General features: G+C 50.2%; 1 protein-coding gene across 1 annotated transcript in view; it reads right to left on the bottom strand.

The window, feature by feature from the left end:
• The window catches only part of LOC118011063 (eyes absent homolog 2), a 131,945-nt gene that overhangs the window by 3,915 nt on the left and 108,034 nt on the right, over positions 1-19,996 (bottom strand). Inside the window, exons 8-11 of the mRNA XM_035005634.1 lie at positions 18,854-19,014; positions 15,148-15,262; positions 14,064-14,185; positions 3,829-3,929 (exon numbers count right to left, since the gene is read on the bottom strand). Of these exons, the coding sequence (XP_034861525.1) occupies positions 3,829-3,929; positions 14,064-14,185; positions 15,148-15,262; positions 18,854-19,014 (499 nt within the window). The remainder of the gene's footprint in view (positions 1-3,828; positions 3,930-14,063; positions 14,186-15,147; positions 15,263-18,853; positions 19,015-19,996) is intronic.

Genomic DNA, 19,996 nt, shown 5'->3' with positions numbered 1-19,996 from the left:
AACACTGTCAGCCCCAACAGTCCAAGCCCCTTGTCCTGTCGCCGTATTTCACGCTGCTCAGGTGTCCGGCACCCTGTGCTAATGACTCCCATCTGTCAGGCCGGGGGAGCGGCTGGTGCATAGCGTTCCTCGCTAATGTGCTGGGGCTGCTCTTCAGTCGCAGAGGTTTTTAGGGGAGCCCAGTGGATGGGGGTGTGCGCCCCCGGTCTTCCTTGGTAGAAGGCCCCAGCTCAGGGGTGAGGACAGAGTGTTTGAAACTCCTAGGTCCACTTCCTTCCTGCTCGGCGAGTAAAACACACCTCCGTTTGCCTGTACCAGCTGTGTGACCTGAGGTATATTACTTAACCTCTCTGAGTCTCAAATACAGCCTCCGTAAAATGAAGCAAATGACACCCCCTCTGCAGGGGGGTTGGAGGATTCAGTGACACGAGGATGCCAGTAATCAAGAGGAGGGGTACGGGGATGCGGTTCGGTCAGGCCCCCTGGGTGCCAGTGACAGCCCTGCCCCAGGCCAGCTGTGATGGAGACTGCCAGCCCCCCCCGCCCAAGCAGCCCCCGTTTTTCTTAGCTGGGTATGTGGTGGCTCAGAAGGGCGACATCTGCGAGCTAGAGCCGCGCAGGGTGTGACCACGTGACCCAGGTCTGGCTGCTGGGGTGTGAGCAGCAGTGCCATCCACCCGTGTCCCCTGGGCCCTTAAAGCGATGGGGCAGCCTCCCCCTTTCCCTTGCCAGGGGCCGCCGTGCAGACAGCTGGGGGGGGGGGGCGGTGGCGAGAGAGCAGCCCCCGGCCGGCAGAGCAACAAGATGGAGGGGGCCTGGGTCCCCGGGGCTGATGCAGCCGGGCCTGAAGCTCACGGTGTCTTGCACGAGAGAGGCCGCGTGCTCTGCTATCCTAACGGCTGTCGCGCGTCTCTGGCCACCCCAACCCTTCTGCACAGAACCTGGCTGGCACTGGCCCAGTGAGACCCTCCCACCCCGCTCCTGCTGGAGATCACTCTCTCCACCCCTCTGCCAGTCTCAGTCACATGCGTCTCCCATGGGCTCTGAGCCAACGAGTGATTTGGATGAGCTTTCACCTCCTGTGCAGATCAGCATTCATCTCTTCTTCCTCCACTGGTTCTGAATTTCTAACGGTCATGTTCTCCCACTGTCCTGGGAGTGATACCAGAGGCTCGGGTGGTGGGGCACGCCCTCGGCAAGGTCCCTCCACTCAGCCCCAAGCGCGCCTGCGCGGCGGCTGGTCCAGCTTAGGGGGGCGCCACCTGCTGAAGGCCACACAGCCCAAAGGGCAGAGCTAGGATTTAGGGTAAAATGTGTGCCCCTGGCCGCATTGTTCTGTGGGAGCAGGGCTGGCGGTAGGGTGAGGCCAGGGAGGTGCCTGGTCCGGTACGGAAGGCGAGCCCAGACTAGCTGTTCTCAAAGGAGGAAAAGACTGCCCCCCTAGGGGTCACTGTGGAAATTTCTAGAGCTGTGAATTTCGACTTCTAATGATTTGGGGGCAGTGCCGGTGGGGTCCTGCCTCATCTCATGCACCTGGGACCTGACTGGTTTTCGAGCGTCCTGTCAGATAGTCCAGTTAAGTACAAACCTGTACGGAGTAATCTGAGCCTGGACTCTTAACACTGTCCCTGTTACACAGAAATCAAATCTTGTCCATGCTTTTAATAAAACCTGCATTTCCAGGAGTGCGACTACTGTGTATAGCAATGGAAGTCTGTGTCTTGTTTTACTCAGGATCTCTCTAGGAGCTGCTTAGCAGTCTGCAGAAATCAGCCGCAGCCCCTCACCTGGCTCCCGAATGGCCGAGACCGCGCACCTGTGTCCCTGTGTTTGCCGGGTCACAGCCATGGCTTGCGTGGGTACAAGCCCTGGGATTTTGTGCCTGAACATTTAGGTGTGGAAGCGCAGGTTACTGTGAGTGTAAATAACTTTCCCTTTATTCTTCAGTAACACCATGAGATCTTGACCTTTCAGCCACTATGGTAATAGTGTCCAGGACCATTAGTATTTCATTTCAGGAGAGTAAAGGGGTCACTTCCAAACATTTCCTATGCTGCCCTGACAAACTCCAGCGGCAAGAAGGTGGGAACAGGTCAGCGGCCGCTCCACCGAGGTCCCTGTCCCTGTCTGGGCGAGGGCCAGAGGGCCGGTGAGGGGGCAGGGGCCGCAGGCCTACGCTGCTTCTCCAGTCCAACCGTGCTTGAAGCTGAGCTTCATTTTGATCGCTAGAACTCAGCTTGGTGGGGGGGGGCCCTAGAGGTCCTGGCAGTGGCTCGTCTCATCACACAGACCATGCTCCTGAGCTGGCACGGTGCTTCTGGGACACCAGTAATCTGTGGTAATTCCTGTGATCGTGCCATTGCCTTGGCCAGTCCTTGTGTATCACCTCTATTACATTTACTTAATATTTTTCTCGCTGAATCAATTCATTTTTAAAGTTAAATATGCTTTAGAAAGAAGTGCTCAGCTTCCTCCTAGGCCTCCCCTCCTGGGCACTCTCCACTGCCTGGCCCACCACTGTGGCCATGCTGGCTCCCTGCGGGAAGCTCCAGCCTGCAGACCTTGGAATCTCTTGGTTCCTCTCTGGGACTGCCTTCCCTCTGACATCTACTTGGCTCACTGCCTCTCCTCCTCCTCTCTTTGCTCAGATGTCACCAGGCAGCGAGGCTTGCCTTGACCACTGTGCACGCTGGCAGCCGGCCCCACCCCCACAGTCCCATCTGTCCCCAGTCCCTGCTTTATTTTTCTCCAAAGCTCTGGTCACCACCTCCTGTAACACATGTTACACTCCTGTGTCTCCTGCCTGCCCCAGGCTGGAGCTGAGTGAGGGCGAGAGCCTGTCCCTTCTGCTCACAGCAGGCCCCCCAGCGCCTGCCACAGTCACGGGCATGCAGTAGATGTGCAGCTGACGGAGCTCACCCACTAGGCGCAGTGTTCGCGCCTAAGACCCGGTCGTCGAGGCCCCGAACAGAGTAGGGACAGTGGGGGGAGGGAGCTGCAGGCAGGCCTGGGTCACTGGAAGACCAGAGTGGTACCTGATCAGGGAATTCTTCCCTCTGAAGCTTGCTGGAGCCTGGGGGAGGGGAAGGGGAGGAACCTTGCAGGGGGCAAGGCCTTCTAGCTCCGCCCCCAGGGCCTTCTCCTGGGACCCTCTTTTTCAGGCTTTGTCCGCTGAGACTCTAAACATTTCTGCATTTCCCTGGAATCTGTTGCTGGGGAGGGAAGGGGGAAACCAGGTCCTCCCGATTAAGCTCTGTGACATTAACAGTCCACTTCCCAGGCCTCTGGGTGGGGGGGTGGCAGGCTCTCTGGGATGCTGTTGACAGGTCCAGACCCAGGACTTGGGCAGCTGTTCCTTTTCCAAGAGCAGAGCTGCTGCCACCAGAACCCCCTGCCTCTCTCCTCATGGGCCCAAGATCACAAATGCAGGATTTTCTTTCTCATTAGCTTAATGCTGTCTTTATTAACTGGGAAGGGTTCCTGGAACATATGATCAGTAAGTATGGAATAAAGCACGCACACGTGCACCAGCCCCCCACCAGCCTGCCTGAGAGGGTGTCTCTGGGCTCCCGAGCGGTTGTCCTAGAAAAAATCCAGGGCTATGAGGGGCGGCAGCCAAAGGCACCGAGGGGGATTTGCAGAAGGAAATTACTCAGGATGCTTCTGCGATTGCAAATGGGGAGGGACCGGGGAGGTAAGAGCCTGGGAAGGAGGGGACCCAGCCAGCGCCGGGGTGGGGGGCGGTGGGGGAAATCCTCGTAAAGAGCCCAGGAAACCCACGAGCCTGTCTCAAGAGGAGAAGCAGAGTCTGAGAGGTGGACAGAGTACCTTCTTTGCCCCCTGCTCCTCTTCCACGCCGTCACCGATCACGATGTAGACGGCTTTTCTGCCGAATCGCTGCATTATCCTCTCGAAACAGCTCTCCTTCCCTGCACACGCAAGAACGGGGGAAAGAAAAGACGCCTGCTGAGCACCCAGGATTGCGGGGACTCCTAACCTGAACCAAGTGCTTGCTGGGAGCAGCCCCCTCCTGAGGGCCAAGCACTGATCAGCTTGTCCTCAAGCAGTGTGCGCACTGTCACCATCCCCACATGAGTGGTGACAGCGTGGGGGCGCAGAGGGGCTCAATGGCTTGCTCAGAGTGACACAGAAGACAGAGTGCAGAGGCTTGAAGCAGGCTCCGGAGTCGACACGGCTGGCTGGGGCAGGGGCGCCAGACCCACTTCACAGCGGAGGACACCAGGCAGCACGATTTAGGAGGCAGAGGTGCCAGGATTCACACGTCCACAGGTGGCAGCCTGGTGACAGACTGGACCCTCAGGTTGACTCCCCTGCCCAGTTTTTTTCTTGCTACCCGTTGGTGACCACCCCTTCATATCTGCCTCCTTCCCAGGCGTGCAGACAGCTGTATAAATCCAGACCCACTGGATTCAGATCTTCGCTCATCCCAACGGTGTCAGTGAGTGTAGTAACAAGAAGGAAAACAGCAGTGCTAAAAACAGCAGTCCCTCTCTGACTTTACGGTCTGCTAGGTGCTCTCAGTGCTTCGCCCACATCAGGATTTCTCAGCTTTGGTGTTACTGGCACGTGGGGCAGGATGAGGCTTTGCTGAGGGGGCTGCCCTGTTCGTGGGGGATGTTTGGGGGCGTCCCTGGTCTCCACCCAGGAGATGCCTGGAGCACCTCCTCCAGTTGAAAAAACACTGTCTCCAGATGTTGCCAGATATCTCCTGGGAGGCAAAATGCTTCCCCACTCTGTTGGGGAACACTGACTTAGGTTATTCATTTACTGTCGCCACGGCAATCCTTATGAAATTGCAATTAATAGAATTCCCATTTTAGAGATAAACCGAGGCTGGGGGAGGGCCCCGAAGAGAAGCAGAGGAAGAGTATCAACAGTAGTTACAATAACACAGCTCTGGGGATTCTGATCATCCATTTTGACAGACTGAGAAGCTGAGGCACAGAGAGGTCACTTGCCTGGGGCACCAGGCTAGCAGGTGCAGAGTCGGGATTCAAACCTAGGCTGCCCAAGTTGCTTGAGCTCTGAGCCACTCTGTTCTGCTGCTCTAGGCAGGACTCAGCCCTGCTGGGAGCAGCGGCGGGTCAGAGCTGTGAATCGTAACTGTCTTTGGAGGCAGAACTACGTTACACTTTGCAAGGCCTTTCACTACAGCAGGTGGGGTCTACCCCCCACCCCACTAACATTGGGTTGACCGTGTGACTGGCTTTGACCACTCCTGGAATGCTAGGGACCTGCCACGGGAAGTGTGTGTGAGTGGCGTGGCTTGGCTCCCTTTACTTCTGCCATCTGTCAGAAGAAGAATGTGCCCAATGGCCGCAGTGAGTGATGGTCCCACGGTGAGAGGACATATAGAACAGAGCAGAACCTGGAGGAGATCCCAGCGGAGTCACCGCCAATTCCCCAGACACGTGAGTGAGAAACACCGTAAGCCACTGAGGTGTGTTATGCAGCCTTATCGGAGTAGAAACCTGACCATTGAAAAAAAATGCTTTTTAAGTTAAAACGGGGAGCTGGAGGCCAAATTTCTATGCAGTCTCCAACTCTGATAACCCTCAGTGTGTTGACCTTCAGGCTCCCCAAGTGGGAAGGAAGTCGCTCTAACATGTCCCTGATGGCATTTGATTCCTCTTACATAGAAACAGAATTAATGGGCTGAATGGAAATTCTAGATGTGCCTGGGTTATGGATGCCTTTCTTGCAAAATCTACAGAAAAAAAGTGCTGTTAAATGAAACTTTGCTTTAAAACTTTTATCACAGGACCGAATGGAGTTTTTCATGTGTTCATGTTCATTGTGAGTTTTCCATACTCCAATGGAAACAGCCAGCCTTTGTTCATGAGTCAGGTCTTGAGACATGCCCTCCTGGACCAGAGTTTCTCAAACATTCCAGAACTACCTTCACCATTGTGACCAAATCTGGGAGCTCCTGTTATGTAATCTTAAAAAAAAAAAAAATCAACTCTCACTTCTATTTTTACTGAAATGAATTCATTTAAATACAGAATAAAATCACTGTATTAAAAAGCACACCAGGGGCGCCTGGGTGGCTCAGTCGTTAAGCGTCTGCCTTCGGCTCAGGTCGTGATCACAGGGTCCTGGGATCGAGCCCCGCATCGGGCTCTCTGTTCAGCAGGGAGCCTGCTTCTCCCTCTCCCTCTGCCTGCTGCTCCCCCTGCTTGTGCTCTCTCTATCTCTCTGTCAAATAAATAAAATCTTTAAAAAAAAAAAAAAAAAAGCACACCAGGGCGCCTGGGTGGCTCAGTTGGTTGAGCGACTGCCTTCGGCTCGGGTCATGATCCTGGAATCCCGGGATCAAGTCCCGCATCGGGCTCCTTGCTTGGCGAGGAATCTGCTTCTCCCTCTGACCCTACCCCCCCATGCTCGCTCTCTCTTTCTCTCTCTCTCAAATAAAATCTTTAAAAAATAAAATAAAATAAAAAGCACACCAGATCAGGAGCCCAGGATGGCGGAGGAGTAGGAGACCTGGATTTTGTCTGGTCCCAGGAATTCAGCTGGATAGGGATCAAACCATTCTGAACACCTACGAACTCAACAGGAGATCGAAGAAAAGAATAGCAGCAACTCTCTGAACAGAAAAGCGACCATTCTCTGGAAGGTAGGACGTGCGGAGAAGGGAATCTGAGGCGATATTCGGGAGGATAGACGGCAGGGGAGGGGCCTCCATCAGCCGCTTCTGCCAGTGATAGAGCCGCGGAGCACAACATTGGAACTTTTAGAAGTTGGCTCTGCTGAGGGACGTCGCTCCAGTGGCTAAGCGGGGGGTGGAACCCTCGTGGGACAGTGTGGTCTCAGGACCCCCGGGGTCACAGAAAGACTGGGGGTGCCTGAGTGCGGCGGAGCTCCCAGGTATTGGAGTGGGGAAGCCGGCTGCAGAGACGGGCTCTCAGCTCGGGGTTGCCATAAACCGTGATCTGCAGCAGTCGGGCCACTGCTCCTCCAGCAGGGACCCAACAAGCGGCAGATCCGGGGAGACTCCCCTTCCTCCCCCGGGAGGAGTGGTGTGGGAGCGCACCGCAGGGATCTGCTGGGTTTGGAGACTCCACACACGGTCAGGTGCCAGAGATAGAAACGCTCAGTCACAGGCTGGGTGAGCACGGAGTGCAGCCGGAGACCAGGGAGACGGGAGTGACTGACTGCTTTTCTCTGGGGGCTCATTGAGGAGCGGGGCCCCAAGTTCTCGGCTCCTCCAGGGTGGAGATTGGGAGGCCGCGATTTTCACTCTCCGCCTCCAAAGCTTGCAGGGAACAACAGCTCCCGAGAGCAAACCCGAGCAGATTACTTAGTCCGGACTGGGCAAGGGCGGGTCCACCTCTGGCAAAAACATTTGGGAACCACTGCGACAGGCCCCTCCCCCAGAAGATAAGCGAGAACAGCCAGCCAAGACCAAGTTTACCAATCAATGAGAATGGCAGAACTCCAGTGCTAGGGGAATAATGCACATAGAATCCATGGCTTTTTTACCATGATTCTTTAGTCTTTCAATTTTTAAAATTTTGTAAAAATTTTCTTTCCTTTTCCAACCAACTTATTATTTAATTCCTTTTTAAAAATCTTTAATTTTCATTTTTACAGTCATATTCTATCCCTTCATTGTATTTAAAATTTTGGGATGCAGTTTCTTCTAACAGACCAAAATATACCCAAAATCTACTGTATGGCTCTGTTCTATTCACCAGCCTGATCATATGACCTCTTTTTTCTTTTCCCTCCAGTTTCAGGTCTCTTCTGATTTGTTTAGTGTATATTTCTGTGGGGTCGTTGTTGCCTTTTAGCATTTTGTTCTCTCGTTCATCTATTCTTCTCTGGACAAAATGACAGGACGGAAAAACTCACCTCAAAAAAAAGAACAAGAGGCAGTACCGACTGCCAGGGACCTAATCAATATGGACATTAGTAAGATGTCGGAACTAGAGTTCAGAATAACGATTATAAAGATACTAGCTGGGCTTGAAAAAAGCATAGAAGACACTAGAGAATCCCTTTCTGGAGAAATAAAATCTAACCAAGTCGAAATCAAAAAGGCTATTTAATGAGGTGCAATAAAAAATGGAGGCTCTGACTGCTAGGATAAATGAGGCAGAAGAGAGAATTAGTGATATAGAAGACCAAATGATGGATAATAAAGAAGCTGAGAAAAAGGTAAACAATACGGGATCACGAGGGGAGAATTTGAGCAGTAAGTGATATCATAAAGTGAAACAATATTAGAATAATTGGGATCCCAGAAGAAGAAAGAGAGAGGGGCAGAAGGTATATTGGAGCAAATTATAGTGGAGAACTTCCCTAATTTGGGGAAAGAAACAGGCTCAAAATCTAGGAGGCATAGAGAACCCCCCAAAATCAATAAAAATAGGTCAACACACCAACATCTAATAGTAAAACTTACAAATCTGAGAGACAAAGAGAAAATCCTGAAAGCAGCTCAGGACAAGAGGTCTGTAACCTACAATGATAGAAACATTAGATTGGCAGCAGACCTATCCAGAGAGACCTGGCAGGCCAGAAAGGACTGGCATGATATATTCAGGGTACTAAATGAGAAAAATATGCAGCCAAGAATACTTTATCCAGCTAGGCTGTCATTGAAAATAGAAAGAGTGATAAAAAGCTTCCAGGACAAACAAACTAAAAGAATCTGTGATCACCAAACTAGCCCTACAAGAAATATTGAAAGGGGTCCTCTAAGCAAAGAGAGAGCCAAAAGTAACATAGACCAGAAAGGAACAGAGACAATATACCGTAACAGTCACTGTACAGGCAATATAATGGCCCTAAATTCATATCTTTCAATAGTTACCCTGAATGTAAATGGGCTAAAGGCCCCAATCAAAAGACACAAGGTATCAGATTGGATAAAAAAGCAAGACCCATCGATATGCTGTCTGCAAGAGACTCATTTTAGACCCAAAGTGTCTCTTTGTCAAATAAACAAACATCTTAAAAAAAAAAAAATGGAAGGAAAACTTCCAAACTCATTTTATGAGGCCAGCATTACCTTGATCCCAAAACCAAAGACCCCACCAAAAAGGAGAATTATAGACCAATATCCCTGATGAACATGGATGCAAAAATTCTCACCAAAATACTAGCCAATAGGATCCAACAGTACATTAAAAGGATTATTCACCACAACCAAGTGGGATTTATTCCTGGGCTGCAAGGTTGGTTCAACTTGCGCAGGTCAATCAATGTGATACACTACATTAATAAAAGAAAGGACAAGAACCATATGATCCCCTCAATAGATGCAGAAAAAGCATCTGACAAAGTACAGCATCCTTTCTTGATTAAAACTCTTCAGTGTAGGGATAGAGGGTACGTACTTCAATATCATAAAGGCCATCTATGAAAAAACCCACAGTGAATATCATTCTACATGGGGAAAAACTGAGAGCTTTCCCCCTAAGGTTAGGAACGCGGCAGGGATGTCCACTATCACCACTGCTATTCAACATAGTATTGGAAGTCCTAGTCTCAACAATCAGACAACAGAAAGAAATAAAAGGCATCCAAATCGGCAAAGAAGAGGTCAAACTCTCTTCGCAGATGATATGATACTTTATGTGGAAAACCCAAAGACTCCACCCAAAAACTGCTAGAACTCATACAGGAATTCAGTGAAGTGGCAGGATATAAAATCAGTGCACAGAAATCAGTTGCATTTCTATACACCAACAACGAGACAGAAGAGAAATTAAGGAGTCAATCCCATTTACAATTCCACCCAAAACCATAAGATACCTAGGAATAAATCTAACCAAAGAGGTAAAGAATCTGTTCTCAGTAAACTATAGAATACTCATGAAAGAAATTGAGGAAGACACAAAGAAATGGAAAAACATTCCATGCTCATGGACTGGAAGAACAAATATTGTTAAATGGCTATGCTACCTAGAGCAATCTACATATTTAATGCAATCTCTATCAAAATATCATCAACTTTTTTCACAGAAATGGAACAAATAATCCTAAAATTTGTACGGAACCAGAAAAGACCCCAAATAGCCAGAGGAATGTTGAAAAAGAAAACAAAAGCTGGTGGCATCACAATTCCGGACTTCAAGCTCTGTTACAAAGCTGTAATCATCAAGACAGTATGGTACTGGCACAAAAACAGAAACATAGATCAATGGAACAGAAAACTCAGAAATGGACTCTCAACTCTATGGGTCAACTAATCTTCGACAAAGCAGGAAAGAATATCCAATGGAAAAAAGACAGTCTCGTCAGCAGATGGTGTTGGGAAAATTGGACAGCCACATGCAGAATAATGAAACTGGACCATTTCCTTACACCACACCCAAAAATAGACTCAAAATAGATGAAAGACCTAAATGTGAGACAGAAATCCATCAAAATCCTTCAAGAGAAGAACACAGGCAGCAATCTCTTCAACCTCAGCTGCAGCAACTTCTTCCTAGAAACATTGCCAAAGGCAAGGGAAGCAAGGGCAAAAATGAACTACTGGGACTTCATCAAGTTAAAAAGCTTTTGCACAGCAAAGGAAACAGTCAACAAAACCAAAAGACAACTGACAGAATGGGAGAAGATATTTGCAAATGACATATCAGATAGAGGGCTAGTATCCAAAATCTATAAAGGATTTATCAAACTCAACACCCAAGGAGCAAATAATCCCATCAAGAAATGGGCAGAAGACATGAACAGACATTTCTGCAAAGAAGACATCCAAATGGCCAACAGGCACATGAAAAAGTGCTCAACATCGCTCGGCATCAGGGAAATCCAAATCAAAACCTCAATGAGATACCACCTCACACCAGTCAGAATGGCTAAAATTAACAAGTTAGGAAACGACAGATGTTGGTGAGGATGCGGAGAAAGGGGAACCCTCCCACACTGTTGGTGGGAATGCAAGCTGGTGCAGCCACTCTGGAAAACAGCACGGAGGTTCCTCAAAAAGTTGAAAATAGAGCTACCCTATGGCCCAGCAATTGCACTACTGTGGGTATTTACCCCAAAGATACAAATGTAGTGATCCGAAGGGGTACACACACCCCAATGTTTATAGCAGCAATGCCCACAATAGCCAAACTATGGAAAGAGCCCAGATGTCCATCAGCAGATGAATGGATAAAGAAGATGTGGTGTATATATATATATATACAATGGAATATTATGCAGCCATCAAAAATTGAAACCTTGCCATTTGTAATGATGTGGATGGAACTAGAGGGTATTATGCTAGGTGAAATAAGTCAATCAGAGAAAGACAGTTATCATACGATCTCACTGATATGTGGAATTTGAGAAACAAGGCAGAGGATCATAGGGGAAGAGAGGAAAAAATGAAACAAGACGAAACCAGAGAGGGAGACAAACCATAAGAGACTCAATCTCAGGAAACAAATTGAGGGTTGCTGGAGTGGAGGGGGGTGGGAGGATGGGGTGGCTGGGTGATGGACACTGGGGAGGCTATGTGTTGTGGTGAGTACTGGGTGTTGTGTAAGACTGATGAATCACAGACCTGTATCCCTGAAACAAATACATTATATGTTAATAATAATAATAAAAAAGAACACCAGTCCTCTCACACCCATTAGGATAGTTATTAAAAAAGGAGAGAATAGAACAGATGTTGGTGAGGATGTGGAGAAACTGGAACCCTTGGGCCCTGTTGGTGGGAACGCACAACGGTGTGGCCACTATGGAAAACAGTATGGCGGTTCCTCAAAAAATGAATAGAATTACCCTGTGATCCACCAGTTCCACCACTGGGTATATATCCCAAAGAATTGAAAACAGAGTCTTGAAGAGAGACTTGTACACCCATGTTCATAGCAGCACTGTTTTACAACAGCCAAGAGGGGGAAGCAATCCAAGTGTCCGTGGACAGATGAATGGATAAACGAAATGTAGCGCAGACATAAATGGACTATTACTCAGCCTTAAAAAGGAAAGGGATTCAGACACAGGCTACATCACAGATAGGACCCTTGAGGACATTATGTTACATGAAATAAGCTAGTCACAAAAGGACAAATATTCTATGATTCCACTTCTCCGAGGTCCCCAGAGCAGTCACATTCCTAGAGGCAGAAAGTAGAAGGGTGTTTGCCAGGGGCTGGGGGCAGGCAGGAATAGGGAGTTCCTGTTTAATGCAGACCCACCTTCAGTTCTACAAGATGGAAAGAGCTCTGGGGAGGGACGGTGGGGATGGTGGCAGAACAGTGGGAATGGGGCTGTTACCCCTGAAATGTACACTGAAAAATGGTGAGGATGGTAAAGTTCATGTCACGTTATTTTACCATAATTAAAAAGTATTTAAGAAAGGTTCTCAAGAAGCCTGCGAAGGCACATGACTACAGTGTGCAGAAAGACAATGACAGGCTCACCAAGTCCTGTTGTAGAAGCTCTCATGGCCATCTGAGGCCTGAATTTCAGGATTTTAAAATCTAAAAATCTAAAGGCACTTTTCTGTAATGTTCAGAGCTAGAACTTAAGTAAAGGCAAAAACCACTCTGGGAAAATGCTTCCAAAATACTACAATTTTTTTTTTTTTTTTAGTTCCAGAAAAAAAAAAATGAGTAAAAATTTCTAATTAAAAACATCTTAGGGGCGCCTGGGTGGCTCAGTCGTTAAGCATCTGCCTTTGGCTCGGGTCATGATCCCAGGGTCCTGGGATCGAGCCCCGCATCAGGGTCCCTGCTCTGCGAGGAAGACTGCTTCTCCCTCTCCTACTCCCCCTGCGTGTGTTCCCTCTCTCGCTGTGTCTCTCTCTGTTAAATAAATAAAATCTTAAAAAAAACCCCCAAAAAACCCCATCTTAACTAGGTTTATTTTGCATTATTATATAGTTTTAGGTGATATGAGAATAAAAAACTCCAGCCCCTCCCCTCCGAAAACCAGTAGGACTTGCCCTGATGATAAATGATGCTGTTCATTTCTATTATTAAATTCTCTTATCTGATGGAAGCTCTGAGCCTAAGGCTTGTTCTCTTTGTTAATAAAGATTATCAAGCATTAAGAGAGGTGTCAAAGTAGGATAACACTAAATTGAGACTCTCTCCTTGAAAGAGAATTTAAAAAAAAAAACACCCAAATTTTCTGTGTGGTTCAAGGTTGGATTCAAGGTTATTTGACAACTTGAACCACCTAAATTAAAATCACCTCATGTGCCATGCTGTGGTGGAAACTATTTTCCTTTTTTTAAGATTTTATTTATTCATTTGATAGAGACTGAGAGACACAGAGACAAAGCATGAGCAGGAGGGAGAGGGAGAAGCAGACTCCCCACTGAGCAGGGCGCCCAATGTGGGGCTCGATCCCAGGACCCTGAGCTCACGACCTGAGCCGAAGGCAGATGCTTAATTGACTGAGCCATCCAGGTGCCCCTATTTTCCTCTTCTTAGTAATAGAGTTCCATGACTTACCTGTGTTCACGGCACTTAGCTATGGACTACGTTTCCCAGCCTCCCTTGCCACTAGTCGTGGCCATGTGACTAAGCGGGGGCCCATAGGAGGTGAGTAGAAGCACCAGGTATCCCATTTGAGTCCTGGTCTTAAAACATTTGACATGTATTACTTGCTCTTTTCCCTCTTCCCATAAGCCGGAACGATAATGTGGCAGGATTCTGATTTAACCATACATGAGAATAAAACCACAGGGGATGGTGGAAAAATAAGATAGGAAGGACCTGGGATCCTGGGTGAGTTTGAGGACAGAGTTGCCCCACTAGCCTGGATGACTCACCTCTAGTCTGTTGACATGTGAGAGAGAAATAAGCTTGGATTCTGATGTAAGTCCTGTATTTGGGATGTGTGTTATAGCAACTTTGCAGATAACCTAACTTTAGAAACTGATGGTCCTAACCACTTTCTCTGGAAGCTGAGGTTAAAACGAGTGGTTTGTGGGATTGTTCTGGGCATCTGAGTCATGGCCATGGACAAGTTCTTTAGCTTTCTTAGTGCTCTTTTCCTTAAGCTTCCCAAATGCGGGATGGAGAGCTAGCCTCACCCTCCCTCCCTGCATCACCGCGAGGTCTGGTTCTCCCTACCTGTCTTGGTTGCACTGTAGATGTTCTCAATAGGAAACACGGAGCCCAGTCCGTACAGCAGGACTTTGGCTAAGGCAGGGATTAGCTGAGTGGTAGTGACCAGCACGTTGACACAGTTGGGCCTGAGGACAGAGAAGACTGTAGGTCAGAACACCAAGGCCAGGCCTCCTCACCCTGCAGCATGAGCCTGGAGTCAGCAGGAGCTCTGGTGGGGCTTAGAGCTCTGGCTAAGTCATCTTCAGGTGAGGGGAGGCCCAAAGATCCTTCAGCTGTTCCTCTCTTTTAAGCCTGAGGCTGCCTGGCACATTGAAACGCAATCCTGTAATATTACTTACAGTGTTAAAGTGTTAATACTTATTTAAAACAAATGTTTCTTGCAAGGGCCCACATTTACATAGCTGTAGCCACCTATAAGGGATGTAAATGAGTAATATGGATCAGGTGTAGGGCAACAGGGAGCGGTGAGGACTGGGGTAAACTGGAGAACACCTGCCGGTTCTGATATTTTGACAGAACCTAGAAATCTGGAGCTATGGATTACTTTCCCAGTCTTTGGGACACAGTGTTTATCAAACAGGACACATCCGCAGGACAGAGCCAGCTCATGGCCTGCCATCTTGTAACCATTCATATGCTGGGTCACAAGAGTTTTGGATGCTAGTGCAGGGGGTTATTTGTTCTCTGGCTCAGATGATCTTGTTAAAGAGCAAGAGGCAATTTATTGGGAGGCCTGGAATGAAACGCCTTACCTTGTAATTGCCTGCCAGATGATCTACAGCCCACTAGAAAAGGATTTTCAGAGGGCTTTGTTGTGACCAGCGGGTGTGGTGGGCAACAGCGGATGGGACAGACCGACCTACGTACAAAGCTCTGCTGGACCCTGAGAAGTTTTAGCACCTGCTTGCTCAGCGGTGGTACAAGGTTTCCATGGTACCGTGTGACTCCTCAGCTTTATCAAATGTCTGGAAAGTGTGCAAGTGAGAATTTGGAGAGTCCAATTCTTCAAGTATGGAAATGGAGGAGCCGCCGCCCTCAAATGGGAGAAAGTTCAGGGGCTGGAAGGCAAATAGGGGCTCCTACCTACCGGGAATTGATGAGGTTGAGCGCCTTCAGAGAGTGGGTCAGCCAGAGGTCGGTCAGAGCTTCCAGTTCAGCTCTGAGCTGTAGCCAAGTCTCTCTTTTGGGAGCTCCTATCAAGCCTGTGGACAAGGGAAATAAAGATGTGGTATTTATCATTTGAGAGGTCTGGGGGGGTGGTGGTTAGGGAAGGGGAATCTAGCTACTGGTACCCTGAGATTTCAAATCAGATGATACCCAAGGTCAACTTTATCCAGTGATTTTAATCTTATTTTGGGATTGGTTGATCAATAATCCTATCCACTGATTGATCCACCCATCCGCCCGGCCATCCGTCCATCCCTCCCTCTGCCCATCCATCCAACAAAGGATTCGGGAGTGCCTTCTGTGCACTCAGTATTGAATAGGCACTGCATATACAGATGAACAAAAAATGCAGATTAGAGAGTTTATACTGTTACAGTGGAGACAAAAAATGAATAAAATAAAAACGATTAACATTTATTGAGTGCTTACTGTGTGTATGGCTTGTGCTTTTTTTTTTTTTGGCCTGTGCTTTTAATAGGATTTATTTCATTCATTTTCACAGTGCCCCTAGAGGTGGACACTCTTTTTATTTTTTCCCATTGAGATATAATGGACATATAACACTGTGGAAATCAGGTGGAGAAGCTGAGGCTTAGTGAGGTCAACGGACTTGCTCACTGCAGAAGTATGGAGACAGGTGTACCCAGGCAGCGGACCTCCAGAGCCCACTCCACGGGCTCTCTAGACCTGTCTCTCAGCCATCAAGGCCCTTAAGATAAAGTTCAGCCTCCAGAGCCCCTGCCCCTGCTTAGTTGCTTATCTCATCTCTTGCCATTGCCCTGCTGTCCTTCCGTTCCCGCCCTAGTGGCCTCCTCTTTGTCCCCTGATACACCAAGTACGTTCCTACCTCATCTCAGAACCTGGACCACTCTTCATATCTTACCTTCCCTGTTTGCCTAAGTCCTTTGCACTTAGTTTCCAATGTCATTTCTTCTGGAAGGCCTACCCTGGTCAGGTCTCTATTTTACACTCTCCCAACACACTCTACCTCTTCTCCTGGCACACTTGTCACAACTATGATTTCAGACACATCTGTGTGATCATGTGTTCGATGTCTGCTTCGGCCACCACACCGTTGGCTCCACGAGGGCAGGGACCGAGCTGGTTTTGTTCACCACCGCGGAACCAGCCCCTGGGCAGTGCTCTAGCCGGGGCTGGCGCATGGCTCGTGCCGATTCGGTGTTTGTTCAAGGGAGAAGGAATTCACTGGGACAAAACGCTGCAGGTGGTCTCTGGCTTGCCTTCTCTCTGCCCCCTCCCCACAGCCCTTAATAACAATACAAACTGTCGGGGGCACGGGACCCTACAGTTTACAAGAGGCTTCCCACGCGCGCTGCCACGGGTAGTCAGCTGGTCAACCCCTCCTACTTTACACTAGGAAGTATGCTTCAGGCGTCTGTCTGCTTGCCCCCTACCCGCAGCTTTTCCCCAGGCTCGGCCTCCTTCCCCAGACAAGAGCAACATTCAAGAAGTGCTCACTGCGCGGAGGCACAGTTCTAAGCAACTCCCATGTGTTCATTCACATTATCCTGACATTTGTCCTATGAGTTGGGCAGCATCGTTATTCCCATCTGACACCTGAAGAAACTGAGGCACGAAGGGGTTAAGTAACCTGCTCAAGGGTTATAACAGGACGTGGTAGAGGGAGGTGTGAAATCAGGCGAAGGCCTCTGAACCCAGTCCTGCCTCCCGATGTTGACTTGTTAAGCCTTTTCTATTTTCACCCTGTATCTTGTGGATGTCTCTCTTCTGAGCACAACTTCCCAAACCCTCGGGATCCCGGGGTGTTGGTGACCCCCGGGGTTGGAGGCTGGGCCCTCACCACGCCAGTTCTGTGATGCAGAAAGAGCTGGGGGAGAGGGGTGGGGGAGGTGAGCCGCCCGCGGAGTCCTGCCACCTGCAGGCTCCCCTCGCCTGTTGACACACTGCGCAATCTCCCCTCAGCTCAGGGGAGAGCAGAGCAGCCTGACAGGAGCCCTGGGCGCTTCCTGGGGCTTAACCTGGATGAGGAGCAGGTGGCCCCTGTCGGCCGCCTCCATCCCTGTCTCCTCTACTCCAAGCACACCTGCTCCCCTCCTTGCTCCACGTCCACAGACTTGGGTGTGAGAGGCTACCGAGTGCGGGCAGAGGTGGCGAAGCCGCCGGCCTCGGGCTCCACCGTGGTGGTTCGCCACCTGGGCTGTGTGATGCTGGCCAGGTTACTTAACGTCTCTGATCTCAGTTTCCACCTTTATAGCACACAGATGGGAAAAGCACCTCATAGGGCTGTGGCAAAGGGCAAATAAAACAGTAGGTGAAAAGCCCTCCTAACAGAGCCCGGCCTACAGTGAGCGCTCAGTAAACACTAGCTACGGCCAGGACTGCGTAGGGTCGCAGCTGCAGACTGGAGACACAAGAACCTGAAAGACTCCCAAGCAAAACTGAAAGGAGCTAGTGACGAATGCGACCATTTGCTGAGCCCCTGCCTCAGGCACAGAGCCATGACTTCTGTGCCCATTAACAACAAACCTTTCCATAACCCAGGGAGACAGAATTGTTTTTATCCCCATTTCACAGATTTAGACGCTGAGGCTCAGGGAGGTAGCCAGAAAGTGGAGGCATTGGGACTGGAAGTAGGTTCTGTCCAGTCTGAGACCCTAGATTCTTCCTGGGACTCCACTTTCTGGGGCAGGGGGAGGGAGCCCTGGAAGCTTTGGGGGCCAGGGGGCCAAGGGGCATATGGCAGATGCTACCAGCTGCCTACTCAGACCTTTTCCCTTTATCGGCCTGTAGTTGGTTCCACATACCCCCAAATGCCTCCTGGGGGAGAAGGAGCATCACCTCCTGTTAAGAACCGCTGGCCCAGAGAATTCCAGAAAAGCAATCTAGGGCCTGGCACTGCAGAGCCAAGCCTTGCCCATAGGCCCTTCCAGACTTCTCATCCAGGGCCACGACCAGTGCTCTCTTGCTGCCGAAGCCAGCGGCTTTCACCTTGACCGCACATCAGGGTCTGAACCCTGTGATCCCGACCCCAGCTGCAGCCAGGCCGAGAACATCAGAGCTGGAAATGCCCCAGGTGGTTCCAGGATGAGAACCAGCAGCTTCCAGGCCTTCTCCAACTTCATTATTTCCACAGATCACCGGGAATCTTGTTAAAAACGCAGATTCTGACCCAGTGGCCTGGAGGGGGCCCCCAGAGTCTGGCAACAAAGGTGATGCTTACGCAGCTGGTCTGCGGCCCACCGTCTGAGCAGCAGGGGCCGAAGCCACCGGTCCCCCAACTCCAGCAAGTGACCGAGATGCCCGGAGGGCGTGTTGGAACACAGGTGGCGAGGCCACCCCAGCCTCCTCAGGCCACACCTGATGTAGCCGGGGGGGGCGGGTGGCCCCTAAGCCCTCCCCACCGTTCATGGGCTGTGGGATCCCAGGCAGGCTCTCGTCTATTCCTCAGTCACCCGCCCCAAGTGAGGACACAGAAATGCTCATGTCCCCTTCCAGAGCGTGCCCCGAGGTGCGCACTGAGCAAGCTGGTGTCTGCGCACGCAAGGGGCCGTGGCCGCCCTTGACCCTGCCTCAGCCTGGGGTGCGGCCTGAGCAGGGCAGCCAGCCCTTACCTCCCCCCACGCCGGGGGCCACCGGCCACTCACCACCAACGTTGTTCTTGTAGGTGTTGTACATCTCCTTCACCCGCCGGTAGCGGAAGGCCAGCTTCCTCATCCAGTCCACGCCGCCGTGGACGCCGGAGCCCAGGCACAGGTTGGCTCCCGGGGCCGAGCTGTGGAAGCCGTCGGTGGAGAAGTTGTACGTGCTGGGGGGGAGGGGGGAAAGATACTGTCGGTGGGCGGCGGGGGGGGCTCTTTGCCAGGAGACCGCAGGCCCCACAGAGCCAGGAAGCCCCTGGTGCGGTGGCCAAGCTAGGAAAGTCCCCCCCCCCTTTTAGAATTCGAAACCAGAAGGGAATTCCAGAAAACGGTTGCAGCTGGTTCATCTTGACAGAAGAGTCCGGAAGAAAACGTGTTAGTTCCTGCTACTTCGATCCCCAAATCGGCACTGCTCCGTGTTCCGTGGAAGGCCTGGCTGCCAACCCTTTCTTCCCATTCTGTGACATCTCCGTATCTTTCCACAGAAATAACCATAATTTTTGTGATTTGTTAAATTAGGCAGAGTTGATCGCTGGGGCTTTGCAGATAACAATGCTCCACTCCGAATGAAGCATGTCGGCCTAAGAAGTGCTCTGTGTGGACTGGGGACAAGTCAGAGTGTCCCACAAAGCTGACGACAGATGTGGCAGCTGGGAACTGGAACGGGAGAGTGTGGGCGACTCACCGCCTACAGCAACCAGCACGTGAGAATGAAAACCCCAACGCGCCAGAGACCCCCCCCCTCCAATCTTCCTTCCCTCCGCCAGAAGCTTTCCTAGAGGTTTGCAAAATCAACGTCGGAAGGGGAAAACCAGAGCGTGACAAGGGATATGTGTATAGTATGACCCAAAGCTTTAAAAATGAGTCTCTTCCTAGGGGCACCTGGGTGGTTCAGTCGGTTCAGCGTCAGATCTTGATTTTGGCTCAGGTCGTGATCTCAGGGTCGTGAGATCGAGCCCCGCGTGGGGCTCCGTACTGGGCGTGCAGCCTGTTTGAGATTCTCTCTCTCCCTCTGTGCCGCCCCCGCCCCCCATGAGTCTCTTCCTAGGAAAGAGCAGAAGGAAGCAGGTCAATATGGTTCTATGGCTGTCTCAGGGTGTGAGTTTGGCTAATTTTTTTCCCTCTTTGCACTATTTTGCGCTTTCTAGA

Source organism: Mirounga leonina, unplaced genomic scaffold (assembly GCF_011800145.1).
Source record: "Mirounga leonina isolate KUSES-001 unplaced genomic scaffold, KU_Mleo_1.0 Mir_150, whole genome shotgun sequence".
NCBI classification, from domain to species: Eukaryota; Metazoa; Chordata; class Mammalia; order Carnivora; family Phocidae; genus Mirounga; species Mirounga leonina.
The sequence above is the reverse complement of the archived record's forward strand: the minus strand, read 5'-3'. Positions and strand labels throughout refer to the sequence as shown.